At 43.4% G+C, this 12,500-nt stretch overlaps 1 long non-coding RNA gene and 1 gene segment (V, D, J or C); one reads left to right on the forward strand and one right to left on the reverse strand.

The window, feature by feature from the left end:
* Positions 1–5,832: 5,832 nt before the first annotated feature.
* On the forward strand, positions 5,833–7,913 carry LOC117738824. The gene is made up of 4 exons (XR_004610118.1): positions 5,833–5,877; positions 6,152–6,170; positions 6,785–6,862; positions 7,876–7,913. It is a non-coding gene; the product is annotated as an uncharacterized LOC117738824 (long non-coding RNA).
* Positions 7,914–11,383: 3,470 nt separating this feature from the next.
* The window catches only part of LOC117738815, a 2,312-nt gene continuing 1,195 nt past the window's right edge, over positions 11,384–12,500 (reverse strand). The window contains 1 exon segment of the C gene segment in view: positions 11,384–11,855. Coding sequence covers positions 11,521–11,855 — 335 coding nt within the window.

Consider the following 12,500-nt stretch of genomic DNA (forward strand, 5'->3'; position numbering starts at 1 on the left):
AGTAAATAGATTTACAAAAATGATATCGCCATGAAACTTCCCCAGTTGATAACTTACATTAAGAGAATTGTCTTTAGGTATTACAGGTTGTATGAAATGTTAGGTTTAAATATGCAAATGAGGCATCATCTAAAGCCAACTTGTGGGCGTGTCCTCTGAAAAGATGTGCTCTAAAGTTCACTCTTTACCTCAATAATAATGAAAAGGTGACTGAATATTATGTTAAGACTGTAAATTAAACTTTGACCCTCACACTGATACAAAATGAATACATACATTTTATTTTATTCATGAATATATGTTTAATTCTTTATAAAGCCGGTAGATTCTAATGTACATGAAATGGCCACAACGGAATCTGATGACCTTGAACTCCTTTCGAGGGCCGTTAACACTGCAGTGTAACTTCCTGTAACAACAATGTCCCGAAGGAGCCGCCGCTACAGAAAAGGGTTCTCATAAATACAACGACTAGCTTGATTTTCCACATGTTTAAGGACATGAAACAATCTTCAGCTGACATCCAAGGTGGTGCCAGGCCGAACCCTCACGTGACCTCCGTCCACTTGAAGACGTCGTGGGGCCGATTGTCCTTAAGGCCGGTCGATACGGCCTGTACATCGACTCTTTATCCATAAAAAAATAATTACAACTCTATAAATACACACACAAAACACAGAGTATGACCCCAGAACTACTGAAGGATGGAAGCAAAAAGGGTGACGTGAGATTGTGAGGATGTTTGCGGCGTAACAACAGATCCTTAACGACGAGGATGTTATTGCTTTGGTGTGCGGGCGGTGCTGTTTCACCCCAATAAAGGACGGAGGAATCGTCCACGTGAAGAGTGCAGCAACAAGGTGAGGAGGCCACACGTTATCTCACGACTCTGCACTTCTTCCCTTGTGGACTTACTGCCGCCTCGCCTTAAATACACAGTGATGCCTTGTTAATTCATAGGAAGACACAGAGACACCCCCTCCCCCCACCCGGTTGTGTTCTCTCTCCGGTCAGAAGTCAAAGATATCGTCCCCTGACGGACTGAAGTCGTTGGGGGTGTTTCCATTGGGGGTGTTTCCATTGGAGGTGTTTCCATTGGGGATGTCGGGTGTTTCCATTGGGGGTGTTTCCATTGGGGATGTCGGGTGTTTCCATTGGGGGTGTGTCCATTGGGGGTGTTTCCATTGGGGGTGTTTCCATTGGGGATGTCGGGTGTTTCCATTGGGGGTGTTTCCATTGGGGGAGTTTCCATTGGGGGAGTTTCCATTGGGGCAGTTTCCATTGGGGGGTGTTTCCATTGGCGGCGTCCCAGTCGGGTTCCGTGAGCCAGTCTTGGGGTGTCACCCCAATGTCCAAGACCTGGGGGTTAGTTCGCGACACTGCCAGTCTGCAGAAACGGAGGAGGAAAAAATATGAAAAGATTAATCAGGATTAGACCTGTATTTAAAAAAAAGATGCTATTAGCACCCAGGTGTCAGAAGCTAGCAATGCTATTTGCACCTGACCCTAATCCATAGAAAACAAATATTTAATAAAAACAGGAAAAAACTTCACACAAACCTCAGTCTCCTGGGTGCTCGCTCTTTATACGACTACTATGACTAGTCCTACGCCTTTCGACTAGCAAACTATTGATAGATTAAGTAGGATTTTATAGATTTGCTGCTACCAAAGCGTTACTTAAGTAGCATTTTAAACCTTAGTTGGATGTAAATACAACACATTTTGAAAAAGAAACACCCATTCAAACAAGACAAGGCCTAATGTAATTATATTTTCTTCTCTAATCGGAGACCAAAGCCAACAAAAGGTTCGTCAATACTCCTCCGGCTCCTGATGAAGACGCACATCTTTTCTGAACTTCAACTTGAGCTTGAGGCTGGGGAAAGTACCACAGCTATGGAAGACATCCTGCGTGGTAGACCCCGCGGCCCAAGGACCTCAACAGCTATAGGCTGGTGGCGTTGACATCCCACCTGATGAAGACCCTGGAGAGGCTGGTCCTTGTCGATCTCCGCCCCCTGGTGAGCTCATCCCTGGACCCACTTCAGTTCGCCTACCAATCTGGCATCGGGGTGGACGACGCCGTCATCTTCCTGCTGCAGAGATGCCTCTCTCACCTGGAAAAGGCTGGAAGCACTGTGAGAGTCATGTTCTACGACTTCTCCAGTGCCTTCAACACCATTCAGCCTTTGCTCCTGAGGGACAAGCTGAAGCAGACCGGGGTGGAACACCACCTCACTGCATGGTTCCTGGACTACCTCACCAACCGTCCACAGTATGTGCGGATACGGGAGTGTGAGTCAGATCGGGTGTCCTGCAGCACAGGGGCTCCACAGGGAACCGTTCTGGCTCCATTCCTCTTCTCCATCTACACATCGGACTTCAAACACAACTCTGCCAACTGCCACCTGCAAAAGTTCTCTGACGACTCTGCGATCGTCGGCCTCATCTCGGCCGATGATGACAGGGAGTACAGGGAACTGAACCAGGACTTCTTAGGATGGTGCCAGCGGAACCGCCTCCAGATCAACTCCAGCAAGACCAAGGAGCTGGTGGTGGACTTCCGCCAGGGTAAACGCTCTCCTCCAACACCAGTGAGCATCCAGGGACTGGACATTGAGATTGTGAAGTCTTATAAGTACCTGGGTGTTCACTTGAACAATAAACTGGACTGGTCTGACCACGCTCATGCACTCTACAAGAAGGGACAGAGCAGACTCTTTCTGCTGAGGAGACTGAGGTCCTTTGGGGTGCAGGGAGCACTCCTGAAGACCTTCTTCGACTCGGTGGTGGCATCAGCCATCTTTTATGGAGTGGTCTTCTGGTTGCAGCGGCATCACAGCAGCTGACAGGAGGAGACTGGACAAACTGGTGGGGAAGGCCAGCAGCGTGCTGGGGTGTCCTCTGGATACTGTGGAGGTGGTGGGAGACAGGAGGATGATGGCCAAGCTATCGTCCCTGATGGACCACCCCTCCCACCCCATGCAGGGTACTCTGGCAGCGCTGCATAGCTCCTTCAGCCACCGGCTGATTCATCCCCGGTGTCTGAGGGAGAGGTACCGCAGGTCCTTTCTCCCCGCTGCTGTCTGGCTACACAACAAGCTGAGCTCCCAGTAGGCCACAAACACTTGAACACTTTGGACTTCGCACTGAACAGCACTTTAGCCCACCCACTGGTGCAATAATACGTTTAAGTGCTTTTTAATTTTTTTATTTATTTTATACACTTTATTCTATTTCTACTCCGTCTGTATATATAATATTCTTCTTGTTTTTACTCTTTTATCTTATTTCTGTTATTATACTACTTGTTTTTTACTTATTACTGTGAGCAATGCTGCTGTAATCCTGTAATTTCCCGACTGAGGGACTAATAAAGGATTATCTTATCTTATCTTATCTTAACTGCAGGTTTGAGCAGAGGATACTCCAACAGGAGTGGATAGTGTACTTCTTGACAGACTTTTGGCAGTGCAGAGGACTTGCTGGAGAAAATGTGCCGGACCGGGACGTACGGAGGTCAGATAGAAGCTCTCTTTGGTCTACACCTTCAGAGGGACTCGTCACGTCTCCTTTCCTAGCCAAGACGTGAGGGGAAGTGAAGGCACATGAAGGAGCAATAGTGGATCGCCACCTGCGCCTTCCTTTTTGCCACATAATGAACGAGTCTATTCAGAATTCTAATACATTACATTACATTACATGTCATTTAGCTGACGCTTTTATCAAAAGCGACTTACAATAAGTGAATTAAACCATGAGTCCAAACTCAGAACAACAAGAATCAAGCAAGTACAATTTCTTCAATAACGTTAAACTACAAAGTGCTATCAGTAAGAGCCATTTAAGTGCTACTAAAGTATTAAACTACAAAGTGCTATCAGTAAGGGACATTTAAGTGCTACTAGAGTGCTACTACGGCTCTACCTTCCCTATTCAAGGTATAGTCGAAAAAGATGTGTTTTTAGTTTGCGACGGAAGATGTAGAGACTTTCTGCTGTCCTGATGTCAATGGGGAGCTCGTTCCACCAATGAGGACCCAGCACAGCGAACAGTCGTGACTTTGTTGAGTGTTTAGTTCGAAGTGACGGAGCTACAAGCCGATTGGCAGAAGCCGAGCGAAGTGAACGAGGTGGGGTGTGAGGTTAGACCATGTCCTGGGTGTGAGGTTAGACCATGTCCTGGATGTGAGGTTAGACCATGTCCTGGATGTAGACCGAACCCGATCTGTTCGCAGCACGGTACGCAAGCAACCAGTGAAGGTCGCGGAGGAGCGGAGTAGTGTGGGTAAAATTAGGAGGTTGAAGATCAGTTGAGCGGCTGCATTCTGGATGAGCTGTAGAGGTCGAATGGCATTAGCAGGTAGACCTGCCAGGAGGGAGTTGCAATAGTCTAGACGTGAAATGACCAGAGCCTGGACCAGGACCTGTGCCACCTTCTGATACAAAGTAAGAGCTGCACACCAGGGAGAAATACAATAAAAACTAAAGTGCCGAAAGTTGTGAACTAGCCAAGACTTTCCAACCCCTCTTCAGGCCGAATGTCATTGAAGGTTTTAGACACTTTAGTGCCACCAAGGCCTCGAACAACGGGATGAAACAGTTGCACCACGTCACCGGGCTCGAGTGACCCGCTGCTCCCCTTTCACACCAGAGACCACTGACAGAATGATTGCACAACAAGGCCTTCAGTGTGTAGCGGAGTCACATTACTCCCATTGATTCAGTCCATTCATTGAAAGACAAGCAGACTGTGAAGAAGGTTATCAGGAGGGTGATATGAGCTGGGAGGAGACGGTACTACTTTGAATCGGCTTTCTTTTCTGAGCCCAGTCCACGATTATTCCACCTGGGAGGAGATGAAGGACACAGGAAGCTACGAGAACATTGCAGACCCGTTGTTTTGGGGTTTTGAGAGAATACAGCGGGTTATGTTTATGTAGTAATTAGGACTACTACGCTAAGTAAGGCTTGTATCAGCTGACTACTTTACCTGGACATGAACCATAGCTATCCAGAGCACAGCTGGAGACACAAACACACAGTAGATTGAGGACAGTTTTAAAGTTTAAGCTTACAAAGAAAAAAAAAGGAAAATCAGGATGGATTTGTATTCTGGCTTCAAGCTTTTCGCTCAAACACGTGTCCCCTGTCCTCGTAACAGCTGACGAAGAAGGGCGAGGGTGAGAAGCTGGTCCTGCAGGTGAGTCAGGAGGACAGCGGGGTTTACCTGTGTGAAGCTGGAGCCCAGAAGCTCTCCTATTGGTCCAGACATGTGACTCTGGAGGTCGACGCCACTGCAGGTAAAACGCACAGTCGGCGACTTTAACAGAACAGACACCGTTTTGCTTCGTCGCGATTGTTTACTGCAAGTCGTGACTTTTGAGTCAGAAACTGATCGATGGATCTTAAGAAGAAAGTAAAGTGAAGTGAAGGGAAGTGGAGTAAAGCCTCAGGATTAAGTGAGGTGAGGTAAAGTGATGTAGAGCTACACAGTAAGCAAATATTGTGTGTGTTTTTGAGTTAGTAAACATGAGTGACGGACAGAAAAGAACCAAATGCACTTATTGCAAAATGTTCTTCACTGGAAAAAGATAAAGACTTCTAAATAAAGGGGAGATCGCTGACGTAAGCGTGCTTTATTGCCAAAATACCTCTTGAAGATATTGGAGATATCTTTAATCTGACATCACAGGGTTGAAAAAAAACAACAACAACAACAATGAATGTTGCTCGTTACATTCTCAAGAGCGTTTTTAATTCTGCTGTTTCAGGCGGCATCGAGGGTGTGGTGGCACTTCCCTCCATCATGTGTGGAGTGTTGTTGGTCCCTCTACATCACGACAGTCGTGGTGGATGTGTACAAGTATCAAAGGTAAGAGGGTCATATGTTGTATTGCAATCACGCCTTTTGGACCTTCTCATTTCCCTCCTATTGTGCTGGAGGTATAACCATTTTAATGTTAATTTATTTGTTAGTGTAATATTATAGCAGGATTTTGTGGTTAAGTTTGAACACATGCACTGCCGGTTGTTGGAAACCTCACATCACAAAAGCTCTGGCAAGAAATATTACATAAATATAAATATTTTCCTTGTAATTTTGGCTCAGATTCTTTCTCTGTTTGTTTTTTTCTTGCCGTCTAAAGTATTTCCAGGAGGCTGAAGGTAAGTGGAAATTCCTCACCTCAAAACAGAGAAAGTGAATACACACACACACACACACACACACACACACACTCAGCACTTACTATATAGATAAGATCTGATACGCCGTTTTTGACATCCTCTGCTAGTCACCGTCTCGTCTCGCTGACATCCTTCTTCCTCTCCGCTCACTGTGATACGTCATTTTTTTCAAAAGAGTGAGGACTCACTCTATTAATACACAATCTTGGTCTTAATTGATTTTTAGTAGTTAAGAGTATGGGAACAAATGTACTGTGATTTGGGCATTTTTGTGTGTGCACAATACTTTAAATAAACTGTTTTCCTGATAAGAAAGAACGTGTGAAAAAACATGTGGAAAATGTTCACAATATTTGCCGTTTTCTTGACACGCATGCAACAAAAGAAGATGTTCTAATATTGTTCCAACTTCCTGATTTACTGACAACATTCACAAGATAAACATCCAACACATGCATTATTTATATTTATTAAAAAGCACCTTTTCTTCAACTTGTCCTCAAGTCAGAGTCAAGTTCAACAAACGTGTTCATCCTCACCAATGTGAAGGAAGACGGGGTCAATACAATGGCTTCCTTGTTTCCTTCCCCCAGCAGATTGAGCTGAAGGGGGAACACACCTACAGCGGTCTGAGAACCTGCAGCGTCCCCTCTGACTATGACCGACTCCAGGTAAACATTACATACACATTATTATTGTATTCACTCACATTGTGTTCAAATCAGACAACACCAAGACGAGATGTCTAATGAACAGTGTTCCGCTTTGCACGTATAAGGTCAGGTGTAAAAGAAGCAGGAAGTATTATTATTATTATTCATGTTCAGACATGTGGAACCACAACGTTACGTCACCTTACAGCTAAAGTGCATTCTCCATTACCTTTTCGAGTTAAACGTATTTCTTTGGTATTGTGGTTGCCGTTTTAAACAGTTTTGTAAATGTTGTAAATTGAAACAAATACAAAATCGCAACAAAGCTAATTGGTTAGGTTTACTAAAAATCATAGATTAGCGCAAAATGACGACGTTTGTTACGTTATTTAAGCTTTTAAAAGCCTCTTCCCATCCACCGCCCCATGCCGACTGTCATCAGAAACACATTTTGATTATCTTCCCTCAAAATCTTAAATCACTTCACAGTTTAGTTGCATGGGAACGTCATTTTGAGAAGACAAGGCTGGTAGATTTTTATAAGACACACAGCTGACTGCACATACAAAAATTACACATTGATACGCATTTTCCCAATACATGTCAAAAGAATGCTCCCTAAATTAAAAAAAATATAATATATCATATCCCACATGCTTTAATTGGAAAAAATGCTCCATTTGGGGGAAAAAGACAAAATTCCCAACATCCAAACGGAAAATGACCCGTGTCAAATTCGTAATATTGTCATATTCTGAATAATAGACACATTTGTTTTCTTGTAAACAAAATGTTGGTTTTGTTGCCCCACTTTCCTTTTGAAGGCCCCGAGGAAGGCAATACGTGCTGTGATTGGTTGGCGGTGTGTGTAGTTGATGAGGTGTTCATGGTCTGTGAGATCAGACATGTTTTAGTTGTTGTAATTATTTTTCATTGAGAGTGAAAAGCGTTTTTAAGTTTAATATAATTATATGTGCGTTCCTGTTTTTTTACATTTTTAAATTCTTTATTTATTTATTTATCCCAACAAGCCTCGACAGCCGAAAGCGAACGCCTCTCTTGAAGATCAACAACTACGAGAACCCCGTCGTCCTGCAAGCAGGTTTTAAAAATGAAGCGCCGCCAAAGAGGACCTGAAGAAACGGGTCGAAGTCTTTTTAATATGTTTTGTTAAAGCTTCAAATTTTGACCGGAACTAGATTTTGTGTCTGGAAATATATCTACTTCTTCAAAGTCATGCCATGCTTATTATTATTTTTTTTTTAACTTTTACATCACATGTAACAAATAATTCTACTGTAGATGATTCACATGTCTTTTGCACAAACATCTTTTTATATATATATATATATATATATATATATATATATATATATATATATATATATATATATATATATACGTCTGTAAACCGGAATTGAACAATAAAGTTTTGTGTGAATGAGGAGGAACAAACTTTATGAAGGTAATCAAATATATTATATATACCAATATATTGCAGGATCACTGAGATGCTAGCCCAATGCACGGTTAAAGTTTACTTTTCCACACTTTAATAAAATAATAACATTATTAACGATTTTTTTCTAGTTGTGAATTTTATGCTGGTTATCACAGATAATTAAAATATTTAAAAAATAATATTTACTGTATTTTTATGTATTCCAATATCTATTGTTGAAAACAAATGTTTTATTAATTCTTATTTCATTTCTTCCCTTTTTAAAGGTGCAATATCTAAAACATTTCACTTCCTCACATGCTCCTCCATACAAGCTTAACTTACCGTGTATTTAAACCATACATTTAGTTATATTTGCATGTGTCTTTAATCTAGGTTTCTTGATACAGACGTATTTAATACATCATGTATTTGCTTGTTATATTTGTGTAATCTTAGAACCAAACATTCCTACGTGGAAGAGTGAGCATGTGTTTATAAAGTTTATTCTTACCTGTATTCTACTATTCTGAAAAATCACATCATAATGTAGGTAAATTGTCTCATGACTGATATGAAATCATGTGATCCTCACATTCTAAAACCTCTTCCTCTAAATCATCATCATCATCATCATCATCAAAAGCTTCTCTCTCTCACAAAATCAACTGCGAGGCCCTCTGAGCGGAGCATCTGTTGGCCATCTCGATCAGTTGTGATAAGGAACCACGCGGCCAAAGCTTTATTTATTGTGTCCCACAACCAAGTCGGGATCGAGTGTGAGCTAATAAAGACTGCTTCCTGCAACACAGAGGCTAAGACGTGTAGCCGGGATCGAGTGTGAACTAATAAAGACTGCTTCCTGCAACACGGAGGCTAAGACGTGTAGCCGGGATCGAGTGTGAACTAATAAAGACTGCTTACTGCAACACAGAGGCTAAGACGTGTAGCCGGGATCGAGTGTGAACTAATAAAGACTGCTTCCTGCAACACAGAGGCTAAGACGTGCAGCAGGGATCGAGTGTGAACTAATAAAGACTGCTTCCTGCAACACAGAGGCTAAGACGTGTAGCCGGGATCGAGTGTGAACTAATAAAGACTGCTTCCTGCAACACAGAGGCTAAGACGTGCAGCAGGGATCGAGTGTGAACTAATAAAGACTGCTTCCTGTGACACAGAGGCTAAGACGTGTAGCCGGGATCGAGTGTGAACTAATAAAGACTGCTTCCTGCAACACAGAGGCTAAGACGTGCAGCCGGGATCGAGTGTGAACTAATAAAGACTGCTTCCTGCAACACAGAGGCTAAGACGTGCAGCCGGGATCGAGTGTGAGCTATTAAAGACTGCTTCCTGCAACTCAGAGGCTAAGACGTGCAGCAGGGATCGAGTGTGAACTAATAAAGACTGCTTCCTGCAACACAGAGGCTAAGACGTGCAGCCGGGATCGAGTGTGAACTAATAAAGACCGCTTCCTGCGACGTGCAGGAGAGGAAGAGCAGACAGGTGACGGTACTTGAATTGATCAACAACGTTGCAACCTTGTGCAGGATTGACAGGGGCGTGAAAACACAACCGATACACACACACACATACACACACATACACACACACACACACACACACAATCACACCATAAGCGTGCCCGGACATGAGGACAGAGTAAAGGTACAGGGGATGTTCACTGGACCCAAACATCCTGTGTGTCATGTATAAATATGTGTAGGGTGTGTGTGTGTGTGTGTGTACAGTGTGCGGTCATTTTCAATGTGTTCCGATACATGTTCTTCACAAAAAATACACCCGTGTCCATTGGGTCAAGCGGTTGCTAAGGAGCCTTCAATTAGTGTGCGCACACGTCACGCAGTGTGCAAATGGTTGTAATTAGTACCTTTCTTTGACCAGTAGGTGGAGTCCTTACCCTTCGAATCGGGGAGGGAAACGAGCGCATCGCTCCACGGAGATCTTTTCTTCACACTATTATTCAATTCAGTTTATTTTATATAGCCCACCCAAATCAAAAATTCCAAATTTTCCTCAGAGGGCTTTACAATCTGTACACATACGACATCCCTGTCCCAGGACCTCACATCGGTTTAGGAGAAACTCCCAAAAATCGCGAAAGAGGCCGGACCAATGAGGCCAGGCCCTTGAGGCAGGAGGCACAGAGAAGGAGGCAGGGCCATTGGGAAGGAGGCCAGGTCCAGGTGGGGGGCTGGATGCAGGAAGCAAGGGCAAGGAGTCAGGACCCAGGACCCAGGACCAGCTTCAGACACAGCCAGGTCCAATGGACTCTATGAGTAATGTGCAATGGAAAGATGTAAATTCATCCATAAGAGGAGAGAGAAGAGGAGGTAGGTGCTCAGTGTATCCTAAAACGTCCCCCAGCATATCAAGGGGCTGGACCAAGGCAAACCTGATTCAGCCCTAACTATAAGCACTATTAAAGAGGAAAGTCTTAATCACAATAATCAAATGCAAAATCAACTCTTAGGTTATACTCATTTTGTATACACTCTGTGTTCCTTGACCTGCTCTTATAGTCCAGGATGTGTTCCTGACACTCAGGGCAGCTCTTCTGGGATCTCCACTTGACAGTTTTACTACAAGCAATGAACAATGAGGACAGACAGAAGGAGACAGAGACTGTGCTCATCTCTCTTTTATTTTATGTTGGTAAAGTTTCATTTAAACATCATCATGTGTACAAACACAAAATAAATGTGTGTTATGTCACAATTTGCAGATGATACCCTGCTTTTCATATATATTCTTTAAAAGTCTGGTTGTTTAGATCATAAGTTCATATGTTCCCAATTCTGTGGAAACACATGAACATAACATGGATCTTTTTAAAGGTTAAAGATTAGTACTAAAGAGAGCTTTGTGATGCACCGTTGACACCATGTGTATTGTTACCAAAGTTAAGTTTAAACTGGAACGCCAACAAACTAATATCCAGTCTTAAAAAACATTTAAAAGTAATCAAGACATAATTGGACATTTTGTGCATTGATCTGACTAATGTTCTTAATATGTAATAAATATCAAAGAAAGGAAGTCAAAAGACAAAAGAGTTTTATAATACACATGATAACATCTTTATTGTTTTTAAATGTTGAAACCATCAACACAAGGAGGAAGACGATAATGTTGAAACATGTCAAGAGAGAAAGAGAACCAGAGAGACAGTTACAGAGTGAGACTGAAACCAGTAGCAGAGTCCCAGTGAGGCAGCTCAGGACTGGGAACACTGGTCTCTCCTCAGTGTCTCTGAGAGCGGAGTCTGGGAGCCCTGGGTGGCCTCACAGGTCACAGAGCCCACCTTCCTCCACTGGTCTGCAGGGAGCCTCAGGGTGCTGCTCCAGCTGTAGTGGCCGTCCTTCTCCAGCACCCCGGGGCTCCTGCTCTCCTCCCAGCTGCTGCTGCTGCTGCTGCTGCCGTCCACCTTCCAGGCCAGACTCCAGTCTGAGGGGAAGCCCTTGTTGGCCAGGCACATGAGCGTGGCCTTCCCCTGCTGCAGCTCCTCACTGGAGGGGGGCAGCACCGTCAGGGTGGGGGCGACTCGGCCCACTGCAGAGAGACAGAGATTCATGAGGTTCATATGAGGGTGCAGCAGAGGAGGCTTCTAGTTCTGTTGGTCTTCCTCAGACCGGATGAAACTGATCTTAAAGGTTTCACTTCCCTCTCTGAGCTCAGTGAGCATGACAACAGACAGGTTTCAGTACTGAAGATAAAACATCTGAACTTCTTCCACTCAACTTTCTGAGTTACAGTTAAATGTATTACAGTAAAGATGACGATTGTGAGGCTTTTATTGTTTTAACCTTTTGAAAACCATGGCCCCCAATTGGTGGCCGATTTACACATTATAGTTAGACTGTGTAAAACATTACAATAAACATGAGCAAACATATTGACGTTATATGTCAAATTAAACAAGAGAACTTGGGCTACAAGAATCATTAAGCCATTTCCACACAACTCAAACACCAACTGAAAGAATTATTAAAATATCATAATCATCATTTTGTCAGGAGTCAGCCCACTCAGCACGTTTTTGGAACTAGCAACCCGTAGCTCGGTGCTATCAGAAAGATAGCAAAGAGCAAGAGGATTTAACACAGATTCTAAACATCTTTAAGCCAAAGAACACAGCAACATGAACCGATTTAGCGCTTTACACTCACAAATGTTCCTTATCTTTGGCTTTTTTTT

This window comes from Cyclopterus lumpus, chromosome 11 (genome assembly GCF_009769545.1).
Source record: "Cyclopterus lumpus isolate fCycLum1 chromosome 11, fCycLum1.pri, whole genome shotgun sequence".
Classification (NCBI taxonomy): domain Eukaryota; kingdom Metazoa; phylum Chordata; class Actinopteri; order Perciformes; family Cyclopteridae; genus Cyclopterus; species Cyclopterus lumpus.